At 39.6% G+C, this 27,951-nt stretch overlaps 1 protein-coding gene across 1 annotated transcript; it reads left to right on the forward strand.

Annotated features, from left to right (window-relative positions):
* Positions 1-567: 567 nt before the first annotated feature.
* On the forward strand, positions 568-27,951 carry LOC135219415 (rab GDP dissociation inhibitor alpha-like). The gene is made up of 6 exons (XM_064256176.1): positions 568-724; positions 22,900-23,060; positions 23,237-23,415; positions 23,802-24,000; positions 26,232-26,372; positions 27,738-27,951. Exons 1-6 carry the CDS (start codon positions 680-682, stop codon positions 27,934-27,936), a joined length of 924 nt encoding a protein of 307 aa, XP_064112246.1. The 5' UTR covers positions 568-679; the 3' UTR covers positions 27,937-27,951.

Below are 27,951 nucleotides of genomic sequence, written 5' to 3' on the forward strand. Positions count from 1 at the left end.
TTCACTATGCATGAATTTCTGTAAATGTGAAATTGGAGCCGATATTTTGCAAAGACAATTATTCGAAAATTTCCGATTAAACTTCGTCAAGAATACGAACCCAGCATCTGCTCTAAATAGCAATTGTCATTCTGACAGAAGGTGGTACTTTAGCAGGGAACCGCCCATAAAATCTATCTCCCAGAAATGTTTTTATTGGAGGAATCGTTTCCATTTCAAATATAAAAAATCTTTTTAAAATTTAATTATCAAACAAAGCTGGTTATCCTGAAAAAGAGACAATGCTTTCAATAACGTCAGTTATGAGAGAGTTTCATTGTCATGCACTGCAGACGACACACACCCCACTTACAGTAAATGCTCGCACACTGCCATCTGTTGACGTCTACAAAGATTGATATTACTACGCCTCTGAACAGAGTGATTAAATAGAATTATATTCATGATATTTGTATAGATTTACAAATTATTAATAGCGTGTTTGTAGCACACTAGATGACTTAAACATACATTCTCAAAATTCCAGTTTCGAGAGGAACTACTTTATCTGGCGCAGTAGTTCCATGTCTAAACTGTAAAGCGGTCGGCGGTGACAACCTCCAAGTGGAAGAAATCGGCCGGTGGCGAAACAGTTGTACATAATTCTTTAAAAATTTGTCTCGTTTTTTAATAATTCGCCATGGATGAAGAATATGACTGCATTGTACTTGGAACCGGCCTCAAGGTATGTGAAAAGGAATCATGTAATTTGTTGTTTTATAGTGAATCTCCGACAAAATGTTGGAGATTCGATCGGGTGATGCGTCCCCGAGCCCTGCATTAACTATGGTCGGGAGCAAAGGAGCTGATGTTTTCCAAATAACCTCGTCATGGCGATGTATTCTGAATTGTTGAATGTGTACTTGTGTCTTGGGGATCGATTACCCGTGAGCGGATCCCCCACGAAAGCCGAGAACGGTTAGGATTTGATAGGTCTATGTAGGTTGTCATTATTCATCAGAATGTGGCAGGTTGACCAAAGCGAGCTCGCGAGCTCTCTCTCTCTCAGCTGTTATCTCGACCATTACCGTAATTTGCGTATGGGCTTGACATGATCGTTGAGATTCATTCAGAGATGGGTATTTTTCGTCTGCACGCTTTGTTGTGACCCGCCCTTATATTAAAAGAGGTGGTCTTCCTCTGTCCTATGTCGGTTGCTAGATGTTAAATCCAGGCCTGTTGTTGTACACGTAACGTGACCCTTGGTTCGGCAAGGTGGTTAGGGGTATATGCCACACCTGCCTCAAAATGTCCTACTCCCACGACAAGGCAGATTCTGTTGTATACCTATGACTGAAAAATCGTATGGCCTACTTAAGATATGTGTCATGTATTAAGGTTAAATTCTTGTACGGTAGGGTAATCATTGGGCCATGGAAATTGGTGGAATAATTGTTCTTAGTGTTCATTCTCTAACTGATGGATTGTAGTTTTCATGATAACTAGTATATAGCCTAGTATGTAATGATTCTGACAGCTCGTATGTTCACGTAAACTAGAATTCAACCTATCATCGTGATTCGACAGTAGTAATATTGATAGAATTCACTATAAAGAAATCGCCAGAGGCATCCAAAAACCGTATTTCATAGTACTGGGATCCATTTTAAATCTGTTAGATTAGGGTAGAGTGTAGATCGTAATCTGGGGCAAAGATAGTAGAGATCATTTTACAAATAAAAGAGGTGTGCTTGTTTTCAGTCCCACATAGCCTGTCTTTTGTACACAGATTTTGCTTGTGCTGACCAACTATCCCTTCAGAGTTTTGGAGGTGGTGTAATTAGTTGTTAATGTAAAGGAGCAGCCACAAGAATATATTTCGTAATATAAATTTTCCTCTTATGTAGAGAATGCTGTATATGATGCAATACAGGTGAGATAATTTGAGAGACTTGCTGAGATTAATGAGAAAGTAACTATTTTGTCTACTACAATATTTGAACTTTTATCCCTAAAGGCCTGGTACACAGTGCCCCGCTGAGCATCCAAGATCTTTGTTACCAGCCATTCAGAGGTTAATGTGAAAACATAATCAAAAGAAGGCCGGTTTTTTAGTAGATCTAAGTAATGTCTTTGCATCTGAGATTTCCTTGGGAATTTACTTTTTCTATAGTATTTTGAATGCTTATTAACAATGTGCTGTTTTTTGCTGTTTGACTGTAATTAACCCCCAGGAGCTGGTACTAAAGTCGGCAAAATACATTTGATCTCCCAATCCCTAGTGGCTTTCGTATTCTCGGAACCGTTCCTTGCAGTCCGTGATGAGTTGTTGCTTAGAAATACAAATTTTGTTATCTTGCTTTAATTGCATTATAGATACACCATTTTCTATATTTCGTAAAAAAAATTTGTTAGTAAAGGATTTCTTCATGTGGGCTACTCCCTTACATTTTCCCTATTATAATAACTTATTGATTAGGCTATATAAATAAATACCAAGTATGGAATCCATTATTTACCCATGCATCAGGCATGATGGTCCAAAATTAATTACTTCTAAAAATATTAGGCTGTGGATGCTTTCACAGTATCCACCATATTTAGCCAACTCGACATGCACTGGAGAAAGCAGTTCAAGTGATATTCAGAGGTTTTATTGGTGCCCAGGGGCCTTAAAAGCTGATTTGTTTGTGCTCATAATTGTTTAATGTATTGCAGTTTTGTGCTAATGTATATTTTTAAGCTGAAGCCAAGAGTTGGTTATGAAATTGAAGGTTAATAATATAGTATTTAATGATAGAGTTTTTGTATTATTGCTTTATTTGCATGCTCTTGGCCCATTGCATGTGCAGTGATGTTTTCTGTTATCCAGTATAACATTAAACCATAATTGATGATTAATGTGATTACCCTAATAAATTAGTCATTGCAGGAACTGTAGAAAATTCCTCAAGTTTGGTTGACTATAATTTTAGTTGATGGCTGTTTTTAATGGTTTTTACCCTATTTCCCAATGAATGGCTTTGTTAATTTTGTCAATTGTGCACCACTGAGTATATTTACATTGTACCAAAGTTAGGTACGGTAATTCTAGCTAATAACTCCACGCCTGCTTTTACCTTGGAAATGGATGTTTCCTACAGTTTTAGTGCTTTTGATGAAGAAGCAGTATTAATCTTTTGGGAGGTCAACTGCACGTCAATAAATTTTTTTCTACAAATGCATAGATGACCCGCCCCTTATGTAAGTTATATTTTGGAAAAATTCACGAAAAAGAAACGCATTGGTGATAGAAAACGTAGTTAATGCCATTGGGTTGACAGATGATGAATTTTGAAGAAAGTGCAAACCCGATGCTGCTATCTTACTTAGCTACAATACAAAACATCAACATTAGTAGGTTGGAAAATCTGAAAATTCCCCTCTGTAAAAAAATTGGCATTTTTAAGTAAATTACAGCTCATTAACAAACACAGTTATAGCAAAATTATTGCTTCCACGTGAAAAAAATATTTCTACACAATTTAGGTATAAAGCAAACTCCCCAAACCTAATTATTACATTTTTCATGATTATTTCCAGAAAATATCTACAATTTTTTTTAATGTCACGTTCATCACATCGTTTTTATTATTTCTAAGCCTTGTTAAGATGTTCTGATTGCTTTAGGAAATAATTAAATCATTTGCTGATATTAACCAGAAGCGTATATCAGTTATAGTTTGGATGTGCCAAATTTTACCCAAAAACTTTTCCATGCGCGTGTTCTTTGCGGCCGGGGGGGAAAAGTTGTGTACCTTGCATTGCTATATTTTCGGCCTGTGCGCAAAAGGGTTAACAAAACGGCCATGTTTGCGTTCTGGTAGAGCCGAGGGATACGCAAACGCTCAGGGAGCCACATGTTCCACAGGAGGGAGAGGCTAAAGGAAAGTGGGGTACTTGGGGGGCCAGGTGTGGAAGGTACGAGTTGGTAAAGAATGCGGGGGGTGTGCTAGATAGAGACCTAGATGTAATAACAATTGATCAACATTGACTACTACTACATCAAAAGCACTAAAACTGTAGGAAAAATTCATTTCCAAGGTAAAAGCAGGCATGGAGACATCACTTAAAATGACCTCATCAAGAATTAGGTTTGAACAGTGACAGTAAATCACAAAAGCGCTTACCATAAGCAGTAGACGCATGTTCATTTGTTCTTGTGGAGTAGACAAAAACTTAGTGTTCTCAATGAAAATTGTGTAATGATGGTATAATGCAAATATTTTCATTTAATTATTGTAATGATATAAACTGAAGTCACGTTAATAAACACACCCGTATTCACATTTAATGGGGAAAATTCAGTTACTTTAAGAATAAAAAGACTGTGTTATTGACTGGACCGTAACTTGTTAACTAATGTAAACAATGAAATTGGCTTAGATGTAGTGGGTGGGTGACCAGGCCTGTGATTGGTCGAAAGAATGGTGGGGGGTGTTTGGCGGAACGGTGCTTCGCGCCTTATCCACAATTTTGAAGATTCTTGGCAAGAAAATTTGTAAAGGCAAGAAAGAAATAATGTGCTGCGTGCGCTCGCCTCAGGTTACTAGAGGTTAGCAAATTTTTAAGGGGTTGCAGAAGCACCTTATCCGCAGTTTTAAAGATCATAACATGATCGGTGTGATACGTGTTCATTGGTCTTTTTTGGGTTGGTGTGATACGTGTTCATTGGTCTATTCACCCCAAAAAAAAAAAAACATTATTTCCCTCATTTAGAAATCTGTGTGAACCAAAAGCTCCCATATAACATGGCACATGCAGTAGCATTCGGTATAGAAGTAGTAGCTGAAATTTGAGTGTGAAACAGCTCTATTCTCGGATTATTTGGTGCCTATTTTCACTTGTATTTCGTGTTCCAAACATCACATACAACAAGAAATACGTAACAATAACACACTACAACCTTCTCCCAGGTGTTTACCCCCACCCTTAACCCCACTTTCCTATCAGTTCCCTCTACCATATCATATTATAGAGTTCTGGGATGATAACTCTCCCTGTGGTCTCCCCCACCCAAAACCTGCATTCCCAACGGGTCCCCCTTACTGTTGGATAGAGTTCTAAGGTACAGTGGTACTTCGAGATACAAAATTAATCCGTTCTGAGGTGGCCTTCGTATCATGAGCTTTTCATATCTTGGACCACATTTTACATGTGAAATGGCTAATCCGTTCCAAGCCTTCCAGAAACACCCCAGTAAATTTCATAATAAAGCTAAATTGACCTATAAACAGTAAAATACTACGACAATTTGGACCGTTCAATACTGAACTTAATACGTACTGCTAGTTACCTGTAAATAAAGTGTGTTAGTGTACATGGTATACAAGAAATACTGTACGTTTGTAGTAAAATGTGGAAGCTTACCTTTCGAGTGAGGCTATCTCCGAAAGTGGCGACAGAGGAGGAGGACAAACGGCAGATACGTACGTACACTTAACTTTACGAAACACACAAAAAAATGTAAGGAAAACATATATAAACTAAACTTTACGAAACACATTAACAAAACTGTAACACTTAACTTTACAAAAAACTAAAATAAAAAATTTTTCTTTTGTCTTTTGATTTTTACATTTTTTCTTTTACTTTTTTTTTTACTTTATGTACGTGTTTTTTTATATACAAAATTTCAACTTCATCACCACTTTCAACTTTGTTTTTTAGTATCAATTGGATCTTCCTTTTTTGCTTGCTCCTATAAAGGCCTCTTTAAAAAATGACTATCCAAGGAAGATGCTTCTGCCTACTTTTCACAATGTTCCTGAAACGACTCAGGCAAGCGTCATCGAACTGCACAGCATACGACCTGTGTAAGCCTTTTCGGGGTGTCTTTTTTTCTACAAATGATTGCACTTTATGAAAAGCAGCTAGGACATCCTTAATATCTGCCGTTGCCATAGGGTCGTCGTCCTCCTCCTCGCCGCTGCTAGAGAACTCCTCTTGAACGACGTTATGTTGCATGGCCTCCAACTCCTTCAGGTCATCCGTCATAAGCTCCTCTTGGTGCTCCTCGAGAAGGTTGTTGATGTCGTCCTCGTCGACGACCAGCCCCATGGACTTGCCTAGTGCAACGATCTTGTCAAGATCTGGTTGCAAAACAGTTTCAGGATTGTCAACTGTTTCTGAATCTGCAGCACCAGCTTCGCCCACGTCGAATCCCTCGAAGTCTCGGGCGAGTACGGCATCAGGCCAGAGTTTCCTCCACGAGGAATTCAAGGTTCGCCTCAGCCTCCTGCTAAGTTTGGTCAATGAGTCGGATGCATATCACAACATCGAAATGCTCCTTCCACAACTCACACAAGGTGAGGTTTGTGGTATCGGTGATGTCGAAACATCTCTTGAAAAGATGTTTCGTATACAGCTTCTTAAAGTTTGATATCACTTGCTGGTCCATGGGCTGGAGGAGAGGGGTGGTGTTAGGCGGAAGATAAAGACCCTTGATGAAGAAATACTCTGCTAGGATATCTTCCTCGAGGCCAGGAGGGTGAGCAGGTGCATTGTCCAACACCAGCAGGCATTTCAGAGGGAGGTGCTTCTCTTCCAAGAATTTCTTCACTGTCAGGCCGAAACACAGATTTACCCACTCCGTGAACAAAAGCCTTGTTACCCAGGCTTTCGCATTAGTCCTCCACATCGCTGGAAGCTTCTCCTTAAGCACTTTGTGGGCCTTGAAGGCTCGGGGAGTCTCCGAATGATAGACCAGTAGGGGCTTCACCTTGCAATCCCCACTGGCGTTCGAACAAGTGCAAGCGTAAGCTTGTCTTTCATAGGCTTATGGTCGGGTAGCTTCTTCTCTTCCTCCGTTATGTACGTCCGACGAGGCATTTTTTTCCAAATAAAGCTAGTCTCATCACAGTTGAAGACTTGCTGAGAACTGTAGCCTTCCGTGGTCATCATCTCGCCAAACGTCTTTAAAGGCTTCGGCTGCTTTCGTGTCCGAGCTGGCCGCCTCCCCATGCCTCACCACCGAATGGATGCCAGTCTGTTTACAGAATTTCTCGAACCACCCATGCGAAGCCTGGAAGTCTGGGGTTGGCATTGATGTCCCTTCTCCTCCGTCGTCTTTGGCCTGGGCAATTGAATCGCCGAAAATAGTGCTGGCCTTGTGGGAGATTGCCGTCTCCGTTATCGTATCGCCAGCGATTTCTTTTTTTTTTTATCCAGACAAGAAGAAGCCTTTCCATCTCGTCGTGCACGTGGGTCCTCTTGCTGGACAAAATAGTGACGCCGCCCTTGGAAGGTGTAGCTGCTTTGATGGCATCCTTCTGCTTAGGATGGTGCGTATTGTCAACGGATTTCGGTCGTATTCCTTGGCGATCACACTCAATCGCATACCAGCTTCATACTTGTTGATAATCTCCATCTTCGTTTCCAAAGAGAGCATCCTCTTCTTTCTGTGAATTTAAAGTTTCTTGGGACCCATGACTATGTATATACTGTACGTAATTATGTTATGTAGTACGTATAAGTATGAAGTAAAGTTCTCACATAACACGATAAAGTATACTACTACAACGAAATCACTAACGAATTTATGTTAATAAACGAAATCGTTAGAACGAACAAATACCGCGTGCGTACGATACAGATGATGCCGTGCAGTGGCCGAAGAAGCACGCCGCTACGTAGTAGATGCATGATGGGAGGGATGCTGACCAATAGGAGAGAAGGATCTCATGGCGGTGACTAGCATCAGGAACCAATGGGAGAGCAGGAGGATGGTGGCGAGTCTACTCAGTTGGCGGCGCGCATTTCAAAATTGTTATCGGTGGTCCGGGCGAATCTTGAACTTTACAGCAATCTTTCGTATCTTGAGCAATTTTCGTATGTAGAGCCGTAAAATTTTTCGTGTTAGCTTTCGTATCTCGAGTTCTTTGTAAGTTGAGCCTTTTGTATCTAGTAGAGGTACCACTGTAAATTACAGGTTAATTACAGCTGTCTACCAAAAACTAACAGTAAATTGTTGATAAGCAACCGGAATACTATAGGAAAGTGCAAATTCCAAAGAAATACCCTCTGCAAAGTTATTAACAAGATTTACCCAAAGTTATTAGATGAAAATGTGTGTGGTGTTCTAGAAAGAGATTAAAATGGAATGGCACTGTTTTACTCTTTTTTTTAGCTTTATGACAGGTTATCTTTCCTACAGGTTTTCTTGAACTAATAATACTGAAAACTAGTTGTGGTGAAGGTGTTCCAAGTGAAATGAAGTTGTTGAAATTGTGTAGTGTTTAGTCTTTTCCTTTTTTTCTGGTTCATGGAATTTAGATGCTACAGTATTAATACAAAGAAAATGGGAGACTGATTATGTAAGGAAGGTTGCAAAGTACAGCACTACCTACTATTGTTAAGGAAAGGGACCACTAGATGGAAATTAACGGAATTGATTAGAGCTAGAGAATAAAATGCACACGACAAAAAAAATGCATCATAATTTGTATCTGATTCTGATGCTACAATCTGAGTAGGCTAGGTTTTCCTAGGATAATTACTCTTACTGGCCTTCTGTATTCTTTAAAAGCCATGTCAGATTACCTGTTAGCAGCTTTATAGACTATTAACAGTTGTTAACTTCCCATAAAAGCTTGTTGGCATGGTCTTCTTATCATATGTTGTGATAACATAAAGTATGTGCCTAGCATAGTTTTTGATAGTTGATATTTGGCGTCTTAAAATTATCCTCAATCAGACAGTAACTATTGATAAAGGGTAATATACACTGCAACTCTCAAAGACAAGTTAACCTTCACTGAAGTTGAATACGTACTGGTAACATGATCACTATTTTTAAATCCATGAATGGTAGTGATGGTACTGTATTGCTATATGCAAACTGTGGTGCGTCTACGGCACCACGATGGCATATACAAGTACATTATATAAAGATAGCCTTTTTGCTAATTGTTGCCATATCATTGTGAATATGTCCTGTTTTTTTTTTTAATGCATATTACTAGTAGATATTTCTAAAATACTGTTTGACGTGTATGCTGAGAAAAATAACTTTCAACACTTCGCAGAGATCAAATTTGAAAAGTGGAGGGTGACATTTTAATGGTACCCCTCAAGCAACCAAGGAAGAAAAGCATTTTGTATTTAGGCTAAGTAATGATCAGACACACTAAAGCAAACTGTTATAGAGCTCCAAAACGTAATGCTGAATTTATCCTTAGAAGGGGCAGTGCCCTCACTGAACCTCACATCGCACTAAGTAGACAATATTAAAAGGCATTTGCAGCTCCCCTTTGGGCTCAAGGTGCACCCGCTTTTTAGACCTATTGCACCTCCATTCTGTTACCTTTCCATCTTGATGTTCCCCTTTGACTCCCAGCTTCACTTCTAGAGAGCCATGTACTTCATCTCATTATTTTCTTGGTCTATATCATTGTCCATCCACTCCAACCCCCTTTCTACTTTCCCTAAGTACTGAATGGCTGAAGTTGCCCCAGTGCTTGGCATATTTATTAGCCTTAATTTCAAGAATCCGTTCTAATCATGAATGCATTTTCTTTTCCTTTCTTGGAATGTTGTGATTTTGTTACAACAGTTTTTTTATATTAATTGTAAGTTAATAAACTTCATCCATACTGTGATGTTATTGATGTTCACTGTCTTAAGATTCAATAACCTAACAAAGTGATGCCAAGCCTGGCCTAGTTTTGGAGGAGCCATTGCAATGTCTCCTCTGTAATTAAACTAGTAATCAGAATAAATCATTGAAGTTCCTTGCAAGTCATTTAAATGGAACAGTAATAAAAGGATTTTAACTGAATAAGTTGGTATAAAAATTCTAAGGGCCAAAGTAGGTATGTAATTCCGGAAGCAAGTTAAACCATTGGTTATGTGCCGCAACCTTCACTGTCTAATGATTATGGAGCCTCTCTGTGGGAAACATAAATATGATCAAAACCCAGTGGAAAACCAAGGTTTTTGGGTGGGGTCCAAGGACTAAAGGTTAGTGAATAGCATAGTTATACAGTTAATCAAATCTCAGGTAGCACACCAGGTCGTACTAAACCGTAAAGTTTTGGCTTGTCAGATAAGGGGGTTGTGATGGGTTAGCCAAAGATTTTTTGAGCAAATGAATAAAAAATTCACTAGAAACTTGTATAAAAATCTATATATTTTGTTAGGTTTAGAATGAATGCCAATGTTAAAAATAATTAACTTAATCATGGCTGGATATGTTTTGTCATTTCATATTGCAGAATTAATTAAACTGCATATCTGAATGAAATGGAAGCAACATGATGCCACCACAAAGCATACAAGCAAATAATATTACATTAAATGAACTAAAGAATTTTAAGGAAAAGTTCTTTAATACTGCTCCTGCACAACAGTGTAGTGACTAAGTGTTTAATGTATTTTCCTGGTTTTTCTTATTGAATATTGGATCCTTAATATTGTCATTACATCTTCATTCTCTGAAAATGGTAAAAAGGCTTAGGTAACTGTATTTAACATAACATAAGTCCAAGGCTAGCCATAGAAAATGCTTTTTGCTAAATTGCACCTAGCTATGAGACATAAAAAAATTGTATGTAGGACATGTCAGTTGACTGCTTTTCATACGAATCCAGAAAAGGAGAACGGAAATTGGATGATATCACAGCACAAACATTTACCAAAATTCCATTACGCTTATAAAGACTCATAACTGACAGGTATTGTGTAATCTAATTAGCCACCTGTCACAGTGACACATCCAGTCGTAAACAATTGCTTCTGCAGTTCAATCAGTAAGTGGACCTGTGAGATCTTCAGTTTTATTGTAGTGTCTTACCGAACAATTATAGAGCCGTGATTTCCACGAGCGGCAGGATACTAAATTCAAATTTAGCGCGTCGGCGTCGCCAACACTGGTGGTGATGACGTCATCTCCCTCCACTCGCGGGAGAACCAGGTACAACTGCCCAGGTGAATTCAATTCTTTTCCTGCCGGCGTCCGGTGAACATCGGTGGTCGGTGCGGTTGGATGACTTTGCTTCGCTTTTTTTCTTGTGGAATTGATCTTCGGAATTGGTGAAGTACTCTTTTTTGGCGTTGTTGTTATTTTGCTTTTTATTTAGGCGTTGCCATGTCGGATTCTAGTCCGTCGGGAGTTAGGTTTTGCATCTCAGGATGTAAAACTAGATTATCCAAGTTAGAATATGATTCTCACACTAAATGTGTTAAGTGTGAGGGGACAGGTTTGTTCAGCAGATCGAACATGTAACGAGTGTAGTGATTGGACTGATTCTCAATGGAAGTTTTTTAGTTCATACTCGGAGAAATTAGCTAAAGACAGAATTAGAAAAGCAGCGCTTAGGGAAAGTAGACTTAGCTCCGCTTCGTCTTGCGATGCTTCTGTTCCTTCTGTTTCTCCTCAAATTGTTATTGCTCCTTTAACTACACCTCCTATTCCTCCTACTAATCCCGCTTCTCCGGCTTCCCGTGTAGTTTCTTTTCCGACCACCATTGCCAGTCTGGAATCGAGGTTAGATCAGAAATTTTCTTTTTCGGTACTAGCGAATACGGTTTTGCAACTTGGTAATTCAGTTAAGACGTTTTTGGAGAAAGCGGCTTCAGGTAAGAGTGTAGTTGAGGGTGCGTCTGTCTGTCCTGACACGTCTCCTAGACAAAGGTCACTGTCCAGCTCCCCCGCACCGGGGAGAAGACATACCGGAAGTCCAAAGGAGTCGATCGGGATTTGCCCACAGACAGGCGCCTCTCTTGTTGAGCCTGTTGCGCCTCAACAGGGCTCGGTTAAGCGTTGGAAAGGTGTTGCGGTCAGACGCCTTTCGAATGATTCAAGCGATTCGTCTCCGGTCGCGCGGCGCTCTTGGCGAGATTCGCCACGTTTCGCGTCCCTTAAAGAGGCGTTCAGGCGCCGATTCTTCGCCTCCTCCAGTCAAGCGGTATAAGGAGCCTGAGAGTAGGGTTGCGCCGCGGCCGTTAGCGGCTCGTTCGTCGCCTCAATCTGTGCCTTTTTCGGCTTCATCTACTAGTAGAGATTGTGGTTTTAGCGCTGTAGCTAGCAGTTCTAAGGGTGTTTCTTTAGGCGCTTTTTGTTTTCTCTGTTACGCCTGATGCGCCTGTTTCGCCTCGAATTTCGGCGGCTCCGAGCGAGGCGCAAGTAGTTTTTCCGCCTCCTGCTGAACATTTAGGCTCTTCCAAGCCTACGTTAACTGTTTTTTGATTCGTCTCTGGCGCCTTTGCGCAAGCAGTTAGAGATGTTAACCAACTGGATGAATGAGTCCAAGGGTGGTTCGAAACCTTCAGATCCGGTTGTAGTTCCGTCTACTTCTTCGGCGGTATCGGAGAATGAAGAAGAAGTAGAGGAGGAGGATTCACATCACCTCTCGTGTTATTCACGTCTCCTTAGATTTCTTCTGGTATCTTATCCAGATTATTTTGAGAAAGCGGCCCCGCGCTCCCCAACTTCGACTTTTTTGATGAGGAGGAAAACTTCAGACCCTCTCCTCCCAAAACTTGTTCTATCTAAAGCGGTTAGACATTCGTTGAAAGAGACGGAGAAATGGATGTCTATGAAAAGAGACTTAGGGAAGGCTCTTTTTGCTTACCCTCCCTCTAAGTTGCTTCGTAAGAGGTATAGGTTTTATGTAACTGGGGAAGCTCCTTCTCTGGGAGTTTCTGCCTCCTCCCAGGGAGACTTCTCCAGTTTAATCGACTCCTCTAGAAGATCTGCTTTCGCCGCAGCGAAAGTTTTCTTTACAGCGCCTGAGTTGGACCACGTTGTAAAGAATCAATTTAAACTTTTGGAAGTCTTTAGCTTCCTTGATTGGACTATTGGCGCTTTAGCGGCCAAGATCGAAGACTGTCCTTCTCTTTCTCAGGAGTTAGCGGAGGATTGGATTGGTGTTCTGTCCTGTGCGGACAAATCCATTAGGGATGGATGTGATGAGTTAGCTTCGCTCATCACCTTTGGTACCCTTAAGAAAAGGCAACTTTGGTGCTCCTTTGCTTCTAAAAGGGTTACGTCCCAACAGAAGTCTGCTCTTCTTTGTTTGCTCCTTTTGTGAAAGATAACCTCTTTCCAGACGATGTAGTGTTGTCAATTTCGTCTGCGCTAGATAAGAAATCTACTTCGGATTTACTGGCACAGTCTACTAAGAGACCTAAAGCTCCTGTGGAGACTGTTCCTTCGGTTTCTCCTCTGACCCAAGCGCCTTTTCGAGGGAGAAAACCCAAGCGCTTCTTTCGGCCGAAGTCGAATTTGCGACCTCAGTCTAAGGCCTCGGCCAAGGTTAACAAACCTTCCAAATGAAAGCTCGGTTCTTCATGCACCAGTGGGAGCCAGGCTGGCGCTGTTTTGGGAGGAATGGGAAAACAGAGGAGCAGAAGCCTGGGTAGTTGCAAGTACTCAAGTTCGGCTATCGTATTCCTCTCGTTTCACCTCCCTCGCTCTCACCTGTGCCAATTCCATTCCAGGCATACTCTCCGGGCTCAGACAAATTTCTGGCGCTAGCCGCAGAAGTGGAAGCGCTTGTTCTCAAAGAAGCGATAGAACAGATAGAAGGGGATTTTCCTCCAGGCTTTTACAATCGCCTTTTTGTAGTTCCCAAGTCATCAGGGGGCTGGAGGCCGGTTTTGGATGTGAGCGCCCTGAAACTTGCATGTCCAGAAAACAAAATTTCATATGGAGACCACTCGGTCGGTTCTGGAGTCCATCAGCAGGGGGATTGGATGGTCTCTCTGGACATGCAAGACGCTTATTTTCACATTCCGATACATCGCGAATCTCGGAAGTACCTGAGGTTCATGTTCGAAGGCAAGGTGTTTCAGTTTCGGGCGCTTTGCTTCGGACTAGCGACCGCTCCTCAAGTTTTCACCAGGGTTCTATCCCCGATAGGAAGCTGGCTGCACATATTAGGAGTAAGAATCTCCCTCTATCTGGACGATTGGCTTCTCCGGTCGGAATCAGAGAGTCGGTGCATGAAGGACCTTGGAACAACTCTGGATCTTGCCAGAAAGTTAGGAATTCTGGTCAACAAACAGAAGTCCCAGTTGGTTCCATCTCAGAGCATCCTTTATTTGGGGATGATTCTGAATGCTCAAGTTTTTCGGGCTTTTCTGTCCCCGAAGAGGGTTCAAGGCTGTCTGGAGACAGTTCAGGAGTTCTTGGACAAAAGGTAAGTTCTGCCAATCAGTGGATAGGCTCCTGGGCAAATTGACGTCAGTGGAGAAATTTGTGACGTTGGGAAGACTGCACATGAGACCTCTGCAGTTTTTCTGAGAGCCTCTTGGTGCAGGAAGACACAACCAGACTCGATTACCTTTCCTGTCACAGATCAAATAAAAGAGGACCTAAGGTGGTGGCTCTCTCGAGCAAGGTTGGAAGAAGGGTTAGATTTACGACCCATCCTCCCGAACCTACAGTTCTTTTCCGACGCATCGAACACAGGTTGGGGAGACCCTACTGGGAAATCAACGGACTTCAGGAGCTTGGTCGGAGAAGGAGAAGAAGTTCCACATAAATGTAAAGGAACTGTTAGCAATTTTCTTGGGGCTCAGACAGTTTCGGAGCTTAGTAGAAGGTCGAGTAGTGGCAGTGCATTCCGACAACTCCACGGCTCTCTCGTACGTGCGGAAACAGGGGGGGACTCAGTCTTTCTCTCTGTACGAAGTAGCCAAGGATCTCCTCCTGTGGTCAAACGAAGCGAAGGTTCAGCTAGTCCCGAGATTTGTTCCGGAAAGATGAACGTCCTGGCGGACGAGTTAAGTCGTCAACAGCAAGTGTTACTCTGGAGTGGACTTTGGACAACAAGATTTGTCAGAAACTTTGGCGCCTTTGGGGACGACCGTCAATAGACCTGTTCGCGACATCAAGGAACAACCGTCTTCCTCTCTTTTGTTCGCCCAGTCCCAGATCCTCTAGCTTGGTCGGTGGAACGCAATGCTGTTGGATTGGTCGGGTCTGGAAGCTTATGCATTCCCTCCGTTCGGTCTAATAAGAGAGGTGCTGAACAAGTTCATGTCGCACAGCAATGTAACGCTAACGTTAATCGCTCCCTTTGGCCCAGGAAAGAGTGGTTCCTGGACCTTCTCCAGTTGTTAGTAGACTTCCCCAGACTTCTTCCTCCAGAGAAGTGGCTTCTCAAACAACCTCACTTCAAGAGGTTCCACCAAAACTTGTCCGCTCTAGCTCTGACAGGGTTCAGACTGTCCGGAATCTTGTCAGAGCGAAAGGATTTTCAAGAAGAGCTGCAGAAGCTATCGCTCGTTGTAGGAGAGAGTCTTCTAACAAACTCTATCAAGGGAAGTGGAGAATCTTCAGAGAGTGGTGTAGAAGTGCTAAAGTCTCTACTTCTGCGACCTCTTTAACAGAAATAGCAGATTTTCTTCTATTTCTTAGGAACTCTAAGAAACTGCTCCTTCGACGATCAGAGGATATAGAGCCATGCTCTCTTCGGTTTTTCGACATCGAGGTTTGGATATTTCCTCCAATTCAGATCTGTCGGACCTCATTAGGTCTTTCGAAACCACTAAGCTCCCGCAAGATACAGTGGCTTGGAACTTAGATGTGGTGCTTAAGTTCCTCATGGGGCCACCGTTTGAGCCTTTGAAGTCGGCTTCACTCAGGAACTTGACTAAGAAGGCACTCTTTCTTATTGCACTAGCTTCTGCTAAGCGTGTCAGCGAATTGCACGCTATAGACAAAAGAGTCGGTTTCTCTCAAGGCAATGCTGTATTTTCGGTATCTTTGACCTTTCTAGCCAAAAATGAGAATCCTTCTAATCCTTGGCCGAGGAGTTTTGTGGTAAGGAACTTATCTGATTTGGTTGGACATGAGGAGGAGGAAAGGCTCTTATGTCCAGTCAGGGCTATTAAGCAGTATCTGTTTGCCACTAAGGGTATTAGAGGACAATCTTCTAAGCTCTGGACCTCGGTTCAAAATCCCTCTCGTCCTCTTTCTAAGAATGCTATATCGTTCTTTATTAGAGAGCTTATCAGGGAAGCTCACTCGCAGTCCGAGAACGACAATCTTCCACCGTCTGAGAGTTTAAAGCTCACGAGGTTAGAGCAGTGGCAACTTCTTTAGCATTCAGAAAGAATTTATCTTTAGCTTCGATTCTTCAGAGCACGTTCTGGAGATCGAATTCGGTTTTTTGCGAGTCATTATCTCAAAGAGATAGAAACGGTTTTCGAGAATTGTAAAACGTTAGGTCCGGTGGCGGTTTCTGGCATGGTGTTGGGAGAAACGGCACAGGGGTCGTCACCTCTATGCTAACTTTTCACCTTGAATAGGTTGTCGAGTTCAAGGGAAGCTGGGGTACTGAGTACCTGGGATACTCACCAGTCTGTTAGGTCAGATTTTACAATGGTTGGGTATATATGTTTTTAAATCTGGTGTTGGTGACAAATGTTTTGTATGATTGAATTTCTGGTCTTAGCCCAGGGCAAGGGCAATCTTTGTTGTTACTATCCTCCGTCAGTCAGCCTTGACTCGCTTGAAACTACGGAAGGATTCCACTCCTGTAGAGGCTAACTTTGGTCAAATTCCAATTCCTCTACAATAGTAAGAAGAGCACCGACCAGAGGCAGTAACAGTCTGCTGTAGCTCTCTTACAAGGTAAGGTACAACAGACACCTTGAGTGTTTACTGGTATTGCAATAAATGTAACCATTTAAAAATACTAGTGGTCCACTGAATCCCACCTTCCCATAAATGTGTAATCAGCTCTATAATTGTTCGGTAGACACTACAATAAAAAATGAAAATTTTCATTATTAAAATGAAGTTTTATTGTATACTTACCGAACAATTATGATTATACCACCCTCCTCCCCTTAGGTGGACGGACGGGCAGAAAGAATTGGATTCACCTGGGCAGTTGTACCTGGTTCTCCCGCGAGTGGAGGGAGATGACGTCATCACCACCAGTGTTGGCGACGCCAACGCGCTAAATTTGAATTTAGTATCCTGCCGCTCGTGGAAATCACGGCTCTATAATTGTTCGGTAAGTATACAATAAAACTTCATTTTAATAATGAAAATTTCATTTTTATTTTCAGCAAAAACATGATGTTAGATAATATGCCAATCCTAATTAAGATTAAGCCTGTTCATGTTATACGTGTGACTGTAAATGTGTGTATGGCCAGTGTTATAATATTTGTTGGTGTGTGCAGTTTATATTTTTGTCTTTTGACGGTGGCAAAACTTCAGTAACTTTTTGTTTTTTTTGTTTTTTTGTATAGGTCTATACCTTATAATTATAATTTGCTGTGGATAGCCTAGATGAGGAAGGAGCATATGAATTGAATTGAAAAAGAAAGATCCATCCATGGCAGATGGCAAAAATCAAACAGTTTTAAGTCCATAATATTATTAATAAAAATCAAACAGTTTTAAGTCCATAATATTATTAATACGTATCACGGGATAAGTAATTTGTCCTGTAAAATAAAAAAAATGTCACTCATGAGTGAAATAAATGCAGAAACTGTTCTTAAAAGAAGATAGAGCATTATACACAGATAAAGAGAATATGAAGTGGAATATTGAAAGTGTGATAAGCATTGCAAGTGTAATCAAGTTCTTGGATTCCTGCGTAATGTCTCAGTACTCCAAAACAATGATATATTTTATGAACAAGTTGTTTTACATTTGATTCTTAACTTTAATGACGAATTTTTTAAATGTGTAGTATAGTAGTAATAAATAAAAGAACAATTCAGAAGGCAATTTAAACAGTTTTACCAGTACAGAAGTGTTTTGAAAGGATCTTAAGTTTTGTTGCCTCCCCCTTTTGGTCTAACCATGAAACAAACTATCTATTGTTAAATGTCACTCCTGCACCATACATAACTGAAGCACTTACTGTACGTAATTAAATTCTGTATAGTTCATCAAACCGAACAATCACACGACTCAACATTACAATTTTGTATTATATTTACATCAATACAAAGTGGTAGCTGGAGATGAGGCTACTGATGGAATGGATTTGCAAGTTAAGATCTAGCTGCTGGCTGTTAAGGGTCTTGAGTCAATGATCCCAGTGGAGTTTGATTCATGACTTCTGTCATAGTGTCTGTAAGCTCCAAGATGTCGGTCTTGCTTCCAAGGAATAGGTATTTGTATTGGCTGTGGCCTTGGAGAAGGTTCACTGATTGTTTTTGGTAAACAGGACTGAGTATTAAATCATGCAGGGGACTTTTATTTAAGCTACTTCTGTAAGTAGGCCCTTTGATACCTTTATCTTGGTTCTGGTGGTGGTTGCACAACAAGCCATTTAATGACGTAGAGCCCTACGGAAGCTCCGTCGAGTCGGAAAGGTGCCATCAGCTGCATTATGAAGAAAAAAGTGAGTAGAGTATATTACATCAGCTTACATCCTTACATGCCCCTGTGGGTGTTAGAGGTAACATTCCTACATGTTCACGTGAGAGGATCGTTTTCCCAGCCGTATGAGAGCGTAGGTTTGTATATGTTTTGGAAAAAAATACGAAATTAAGAAGAAATTTGTATTTTTCCTAACATAAGAACCTACGCTTTCATATCGGTCAAAGTTGCCCTCCTTGTACCACCCTACATAGCCTTGATCTCTCACTCCTTCCAGGAGGTTGAGCAGAGCTTTTTATGGACACACACACGATGTCGTGGGTAGTCGGGTCAGGTCACACCACGTGACCCATGTACCATTATGGTTTTGTTTTCAGAGAATTGTCAAGAACTGCTGAAACTGGGTAAGTATGGAGTACTCCATATTGAAAGTGGAGTTTCATTAGGTTTTTTTCGTTTGGTATAGTATTCATTACATAACAGTCCCTCCCCCTCAAGGTCAAGCATTCAAGTGGAATTAGATTTAAGCACTCAGCCCCTCAGAACTAAGAGCCTTGAGCAAAGAAGTTTTATCCATTCTGAAGAAGGAATCCATAGAAGGAAATAATCAGATGCCTCCAATTTTCTACAGCTCCTTTCATATTCCAAAAGGTTCAGGGTGGTGGAGACTCATCATAGACATAAGTCACGGATAAATTCTTTTGGCTGGCTGCCTTCAGAATAGAAAGAGTACTAGTTGAGACAGTTCATGTGGATAAGGACTACCCACCCTGATGTGCAGGTCTCTCTTATTTTCATGTTCATATTCATGAACTGTCAAAAATATTTCTGATTTGGGACGGTCTACAAGTTCACTACCCTGTTTTGATTGACAACACATCTTCACCAGAACCCGGGCACTGGAATCAGCATAGTGCCACAGATTGGGCATCATCTGGTGTTATCATCTTAGTGACTAATTAGGCATGGGCTCGGTCATCATCCCTGCAACCTCTGTTGTTTTAAGTGCAGGATGGTACTATGTTCATAAACAATTTGGTTGTGCCATTCAAAGAGTAAGTCATGACTGATGCTCGCTGCTCAGTGGTGGATAGAGGAGAATTTGCAACAGCACTTCCACCTTGCCCAGCCAGATCTGGAGTTATCTATAGTCCCTTTAATGTATGGCTCCATTTGGGTGGGAAATGTACATGCTGGATCTTTGAATTAGGGAACCAGTGGACAGAAGAGGAACAACTACTGTACATCATGCTAGAGCTCTATGCCCTATTTGTAGGCCATCAAGCATTTTGAACTTCCTTAGATGGTTGGTATGTAAAAATATGCAGTATCGTGATCAAAATCACTTGTGTACCTAAAGAACCAGGACAGTCTTCGTTTGGATGGTTTGTGCTGCCCAGCAATGTAAATCTTCCTCCCTGCAGAGGAGCATAGGATTACATTTGCCCCAAGATTAGTTTCAGTGGCATGGATTATCATCACCAACTCCCTGAGCAAGAAACTCAGATCCTCCAGTCATAATGGTTCTTCAGCTCAGACATGCACAAGGCAAATTTGGCACCTCTGAACAACCTAGCTAATTGAACTTTTGGTGACATAAGTCAAAGCTACCAATGCGCTCCATTAAACAACTAGACCCAACCTCTTGGACCTCAGATGTCATGTCTGTATGTGGGATTGAGTGGAAGTACAGTGGTACCTTGACCTACCAGTAAATTATTATACAAGTTGTCACTCGGAGGATTTTTTGCTTTGTCACTCATACTAAAAGTTGAGGTACGAGTTCGCGATGCTGCTGCTGCTGCATAAATGCCGTTGTGTTGGAAATTAGGATAAGCAAAGAAGAAAAATTTAATATGCATCATTTCCATGAATCTTTTAAAAAGATATACAGTGGTCCCCCCGTATTCGCAGGGGATGCGTACCAGACCCCCAGTGAATAGTTAGAACCTGCGAATAGTTGGAACCCCTATAAAAATGCTGAAAACAGCCTAATTTGTTAGTTAAAACTCAAGAAAAACCCATTATAAACATTTTTATTCTTGGTTTTTTTAATAGTTTTATCACAAAGTGCATTTTATGATGAAATCGCTGTTAAAAAACCAGGAATTTGTGGATATTTCTCATAAAAAAATACAGCGAATATGCAAATTTTCCGCGAATGTACGAGTCCGCGAATCCGTAGAACGCGAATATGGGGGGTCCACTGTATACTACTTCACTGTATCCAATAATATTGTATGTATTCTCATATTACATATTGTATTATAAAATACTACTAACATAGCAGTCAATGTTTTGTTTTGGAAATTAGCTGATGGCAAATACGAGTTTGTTTCGCCATATTTAACTCTTATTCTGAGCGAATTTTCTTGCTTCTAGTTAGCATAAACGAATGTCTAGATACTTGACTTATATGGGACAAGGTCTTTTTTCATTGTACGACGTGTTTTCAACTCTAAATATGACCTGAATATGTGTCTTGATTGTGAACTAAATTGTTTTTTTCGTTAACAGATTATGTTGGCGGCATGTTTTGAGTAAAAAAATTTTGTGATTCAATTTGCTATTTCATTGTAATACGAGCTTTACATTATTTATCTTTTATTGCTGTGAAACCAACAGTAAAGTGTGTTCTTTCATGCCCAGCAGTTTTGATTAAAATGATTTTATCTCTGTTTTATCTACTTGAACACTACCTGTACTCTGTATAAAGCCTTATCATATCTTTACATGCTATTTTAGAAATGTATTTTCCTTATTTAATAACATGAAACATAACAATATGGAGTGGCATTTTGAGGGTTGGAACAGATTAAGGGCATTTTAAGTATTTTCAATGGGGAAAATAATTTGATGTGCGAACAAACTGAGTTACGAGCTTGGGCACGGAATGAATTAAACTGGTAGGTCAAGGTACCGCTGTATATGCATCCTCCTCTTTAGTTTATTTTATCAAGTACTGGGAAAGCTGTGCAATATCATGAATATTTGCATGACTCATTGCTTATGTACAGCAGGTGTCATTCCTGGATCTTTTAGCCATGGTAACTGACAGTCCCATGTTATTCTCCCCATGGAAGAGGGTTCTGGAACAACCCCACTTCCACAGATTCCACAACAGTTTACAATCTATTTTCATATAAAGGTTGCACCTTGCAGATCAACAAAACACTTGCCAAAGGAAGTGGGAAAGGGTTGTTGCTTTTTATAGTAATATTAGAATAGTCCATTGTTAGATTTTTCATCCTTTTGAACGTCTAAGTTGTGATTTGGCTCTGGTCTTGAGAAGCCTGACCAAGAATCTTACAGACCCTTACAGGAGGTTCCTATCTTTGATCTGAATGTGAAAACCTTTCCTGGTAGCTCTTATATCCTTGAAGTTGGTCAGTGAACTTAACACCTTGTCTGAAAGTGTCATACTGAAAGACCTGGTCATAATCACAACTATTCTTTCCTCCCAAATATCAGCAAATGGGAAGGACAAGAGACATCACAACCTTATCTTCAGATGTACAGATTTTGCCATTCTTCCCCCATCGAGGTTATTCCGTGACGTGAGAGTCAGGAAGAATTCTATCTCCAAACATACAGTCTCCTTTTGGATCAGACATACATTATCAAGAGCTTTCAGTGTCACCTCAGAGTAGTATCTGTCCCAGATAAGGTTAAAAACCAAGTCAAAACAGTTTCCACAACTACTTTAGTTTTCAAACATAATTTTGGAACTGTTAGAGTGGTGATTGGGAGTTTCCAGTGCACTTTCAAGTTCCACCTAAGATATGCCACCCATAAACTTGGATGTTTTTATTGTGACCAAATTTGTGTCAGATTGTACTAAATACTAATAGATTCAGTACAGATTATTCTTCTACTTCTGTAGTTTCCTCATCTTGCACTACCATCATTCGCACTGAAGAATTAGACCATCTCACCTTGCAGTTGTCAAGTTCTCATGCTAACAGTCACCTTTCCCTTTGCCAAATGCAGCCTGTTGCTCATACTCCTTCAAGAACTGGAATCTAGCTCCCAGATGTTTCTTCCTACTATGGAAGGAACGACACAACCTTCTTAGGGTTGTTTTGTTTGTCTTTGAAGGAGGAGAGACACATCTTTCTTATGACCGAAGAATTGGTGTGGATAAGTCATGTTCTTATGAACAGAAACTTTTTACAATACAACAAACCTGTGAATCATAAAGGTACTTGCCTCTTTCCAACCCCAAACTTCACTATGTATTAGTGATAGCAGAATGAGGGATGATAAGGGGTAGAAGATATGTGGTGAGCGTAGGGAGGAGTATTATTTTTATTTCCCATAGGATATTTCCTACTCATAGGCATCTCATGATTATATTTCAAAGCATCACTGCAAGATGCAGAAAAAGGCAATTGGGTTATTTCCTACGCATGAAGTACTTGCGAATCTCAAGTAATGTATATGTGCCCTCTTTCATTTAAGTGTAAATATTTTTAGCAGCTCTATAATCCACTTAACAGAAAATATATAAATTTTATTTTCAGCTATCATTTATAGTAAATTCAAGAGATAAAATTAGCTAATGAATTTTATTTTTTTTTCAGGAATGCATCATATCAGGAATGCTGTCGGTGTCTGGGAAGAAGGTGCTGCATATGGATAGAAATAAATACTATGGAGGTGAAAGTGCTTCCATTACACCTTTAGAAGATCTCTTTACCAAGTTTGGCCTTCCACCACCAGAGGAAGCTTATGGCAGAACTAGGTATTGTTATATACAGGAATTAATTTTTTTTTTTACAGTATGTTACTCAATATGATACAAACTCAAACTTTGTACACATTTGTCCATGAAATGCTGAGACTGGTTTTTTGCTTTTTTTGCTTTTTTTTCTATAATACTTTGTTTGAAATATCATAATCTTCAAATATCTTTTACAGGGACTGGAATGTTGATCTCATTCCTAAATTTTTGATGGCCAATGGTCAGCTGGTGAAACTGCTCATTCACACTGGTGTAACTAGATATCTGGAGTTCAAGTCTGTAGAAGGTAGTTATGTGTATAAAGGCAATAAAATTTCCAAGGTACCAGCTGATGAGAAGGAGGCACTCACTTCAGGTAATTACTAGTGTCAAGGCATTTTGTAGTAAAGTAACTGCCAATATAATTGATCTTAAATCAAAAGACAAGTTTGAATGTCTCAAGGATTTATAGAGCCAGCTCAGGAAAGTGGTAGCGAACGTTGATGTTTTGGATTTGAATAAAGAAAATTGAAGTTGTTTTGGTGAAATTGTGTTTGGAATTACCAGTCCATTGTCACTTTGATGGTTTTAATATGAGGTTTATAGATGTCATTTTATCAATAGTAATGACTTTTTTTTTTTTTCTGCTTTCATTTGGAATATTTTTGTGGCAACTTTTAGGTTTTATTCAGTTCATCGTTTAATATTTAACCCTGTACCTGAAGAGTGGTAGTTAATTAAATCAATAATTTTCTTTTGCAGATCTGATGGGCATGTTTGAAAAGAGGAGGTTCAAGAATTTCCTAGTCTTTGCTCAGGACTACAAGGAAGATGACCCTAATACCTGGAAAGCCATGCCTGGGTTTGATCCTAAAACTACAACAATGAGTGCTGTTTTTGCCCATTTCAATTTGGACAAAAATACTATTGATTTCACTGGACATGCTTTGGCACTCTACAGGTGAGCTTAAGCACAGCATTTTCTTCAGTCTTTGTTATGAAATAGGTTTTTTCTTATATGCAAGTAAGAGAAAAAGTATGCTACAAAAACATTGCAACAATTTTTAACTATTTCAAGATCTCGGTAGTTTGTATAATGAAGTGCATTGCAGAATATCTAGCAACTCCTTCCACACACGTATTAGTGATTTAGTCATTGGCCAACACCCTGTCAATTTTATCATGGACAAATTTAAGAAAGGATAATGAAGATCAGTAGGATAACCATAGAAAACTATTCTTATCTCAGAGCAGGTGTAAGATTAGAAAGGAAAAGAAGTAATGAGTTTTGAGTAGGGCTAACCTTAATTATTTTAAAGTTCGAAGGTTTTATTGGAGAATTGCCATACAGCTTTGATTTTGAAGTAAAGTAGTTGCAATAGTAATTTTTTATGATATTGATCTTGGTAAAAACTTTGGTTTTTGTTATGGCTGCTAGAAAAGAAATTCTTACAGAAATTCTTACAACTGACAATTGAAGAAAAAATGAATGTACTACAGGTATCAGGGCTGTTCTTGTCAAGGAGAAAATTTTTTATTTAAAATCAAGTTGTTTGTTTTAGGAAAGGATAAAGAAAGGGATCAAGTACCCCGTGTATGAGATAAGTCAATGTGCATGAATTTTGTATAAGATAAAATGGATATGCAACATTGATGTAAAATTAGTGAGTTAGCTAATAAACTCGCCCCTCAAAAATAATTTAAAGGTTTTAAAGTTTAGAAATGTTGCTTTGCATTGCCATCAAGCAAATTTCATGGCTGATAATGGAAGGCAAAAATAGAAATTAACTATCCTTTGAAGCATAAATAGTCAGCTTCTAATACAGTTTTACTATTGTAAAATGAACAGCCAGTTTTCCTTTGAACTTAGTTCTATTACATTATGTGGTGGACCTATCTTGTAGAATCCTAAGATGCGCAAGTTTGCTATTATCATGCAAAACACCAGTATTGTGGCTCAAAATTTAAGTGAACCACCTGCGAGGCAGATTTAATGTTTACTGCATTAGATGTGAGCAATCCCCTTGGTAACTAATACACCTGCTAGTATATAAGGCACATGTAGTAGTGCTTTTTATGGGCCACTCATGTTTCAAATGATCTCATCTACTGGTGTCCTTCAGTTCATGTAGTTACACAGTAAACATATATGAGTCATGAGCAGTTAATGTCTGTGTGAGCTGGTATGGGATTTTGTTGAGCTCTTTTATTCCCTTTTTCTCATCACCATTAACAGTTTTGACACTGTAGGGGGCAGGTGATGCAGTCAGAGCACCTCATTTGATGCATGGGAGGCATTACTAAAGGTTGTTTCCAGCATCTTTCTGTTGTACCCAATCTTTAGCCATTTACTTCTTATGTTCCAAATTAGTTTCTTGTGTCTTGCTATTTTGCCACTCCAAATCCTTTCCACCTGAGTGTAGAATAGCTGAAAGTGTCCCAGTGCATGGCTTTATAGCCAAATTTGGATAATCAAATCATTATTATCAAGAACTTGCTTTCAGTAACTAAGTGAGATCATAATAGTAGTAGTTAGTAAATGCTCAAAATTAAATTCAAAATTTTTATTATGCAAAGTTTTTAAATGTTACATTTTACATATTGAAAACCATGTCCCCTATATATTAGTGGTTCACTTAGAATAGCGTTCGTTTTATTTCCAATTAGCATATAAAGTAATGTACTATAACATTCTTAATGTATTACTATTGACAAATTTTTTAATAACTGGCCATAAAGCTGGCCATTGAACATTATTTATATCTCACTGTTTGTGGTGTAATAATAAGAAAAAGTGAAATTAGTAACAAATAACACAAGAATAAGAGTTCAACTTGTATGTGGCTTCTTTTTTCTATTTCTGTAATCCTGATTTGGCTCCTGTAGTGAAAAATTTTATTTTCTAGTCTAAGCCCCGTTCACACTGTTAAGAAACTCGATGAACTATGTTCGATGTGACGTCGGAAGCGGAGAAACAGTGGGTAAGGTTCTGATTTTTCCCGCTTCTGACGTCCCATCGAACAAAGTTTGTCAGGCAAAGCTCGACCGTGTGGACGGGGCTTTACTGTTCTGTATTTTGTCCAGTTAGAACTAATAACACTTTACACATTCATTTGCTTCTTTCCATCACAGATTACCAGTAATGCCAGATAAAAAGTGTCATTTTATTAACATCATTTCTCTCTTTTTCAGGGATGATGACTATTTGGGAACCCCAGCTGGGGATACTTTAAGAAGAATAAAGCTCTACAGTGATTCCCTTGCAAGATATGGCAAGTCTCCTTACCTCTATCCTCTATATGGTTTAGGAGAACTACCTCAAGGGTTTGCTAGGTAAGTTGTCATAGGAAAAGTGATTTTATTAATGATTAGAGAAATGTCCAAAATGTGAACTTCATGCAATGTAAAAGACCCACTCACAATTTCAGGACAAAATGTTGGTAAAGTATTTATGGCTTCCTAGTTAACAGGGATGGCTTAGAATAGACCTTTTTGAATCCTTGTGAATCTACCGTTTGTCTGGCAATCTTGTTTCTAGGAGTTGAAGTAAGTTATTGAAGGAGGAGGCTACCATCTTAAGCAAGAGTTGAATTGCACCAGAGGACAGATTGAAAAAGATGCCCAACTATATTCACAAAAGGGAAGGAAAGATAAACATTGGTAGTATGTGGTAGTGCAGAGGGCCCCAGGATTAAATCTGGTGTTGCTTAACATGTAAAAAATCCTTGCACATTAAAACAAGCTATCTATCCCTAATCTGGCAACACCTCTAAGGTTAGGTTCAGGGTTGTGTTATTCACATAGTGGTTCCACTGGTGTTTTATCCCTTAAGCAAAAAAGTACTTTGAGAAGGAAGGATTACTGTTCTAGATTTCATTAATTAGGTAATTCTCATGGCCATTTACAGTCAACATTTAAGACAGAAATGCTCATGTGGTATTTTTTGTCACCAAACATGACTTCTCTGCCTTGGCCACTTGCCCAGTGCGCTGAATGGCCTTTGCTGCCCCAGTGCTTGGTGTTACACCTAAACTTTATAAAACCAACCAACCAACCAACCAACTTGCCCAGTGCACCATGAAGTGTATTAGTGCCTCATACATGGTTAACAGCAATTGATGCTACTTGTGAGATTGAAATCATGGACTGTTGTTAAGTGTTCACCAATCCTGATAAAATAACTCATTGATAGAGCAGTGATGGACTAGATTAAAAAACAGTGAATACAAACTAGAAGATTGTGGAAGTAGAGCATTACAGTATTTAAAAAGCTTTTTAGGAATTGGTGTGTATCCCGTAAAAATTTCCACTACACTCTAAAAGATGTTCTTTTTGGAGAAGTTACTTGTAGAACAGAAAGGAGAGAGTGAAGTCCAAATTCTCATAGTTTTTATGAATTATTAAATGAATGTTGAGAATTATGACATTATGGGCAAATTGATAGTGTGTCATCATACTTAATCATTATTATGCGAGTTTATTGTATGAAACTGGACTACCAGTTTTTTCTCTTATTCATTCACTCAAATCCATTGGATGTTCATCTTTTTATAAAAATTGTATGGGCCAGAAAGGTTCTTTTGCAAAAACATTTTGGACATTATTCTTATTCATTGATAATAGGTTTAAGTGAGAGCTTGCTCTTCTTGCATTGCTGTGTACTGTTCTGTTCAACTGATCAGCATTAATTTTTTTCAGGTTGTCGGCCATTTATGGTGGTACTTACATGTTGGACAAACCCATTGATGAGATAGTAATGGAGGGTAATAAGGTTGTTGGCGTGCGTTCAGGTGGAGAAACTGCTAAATGCAAACAAGTTTATTGTGATCCAACATATGTTCCTGATAGAGTACAGCAGGTAAGACTTGAAATAATTTTTTTTTCTTTTCATGAATAAAGAAAGATTTAATGA

This window comes from Macrobrachium nipponense, chromosome 1 (genome assembly GCF_015104395.2).
Source record: "Macrobrachium nipponense isolate FS-2020 chromosome 1, ASM1510439v2, whole genome shotgun sequence".
NCBI classification, from domain to species: Eukaryota; Metazoa; Arthropoda; class Malacostraca; order Decapoda; family Palaemonidae; genus Macrobrachium; species Macrobrachium nipponense.

Coding starts and splice junctions, on each gene's coding strand:
- LOC135219415 (XM_064256176.1), top strand. CDS start 680: ATGGATGAAGAATATGACTGCATTGTACTTGGAACCGGCCTCAAG. Junction 23,061..23,236: donor GAAGCTTATGGCAGAACTAG/GTATTGTTATAT, acceptor TATCTTTTACAG/GGACTGGAATGTTGATCTCA. Junction 23,416..23,801: donor GAAGGAGGCACTCACTTCAG/GTAATTACTAGT, acceptor TTTCTTTTGCAG/ATCTGATGGGCATGTTTGAA.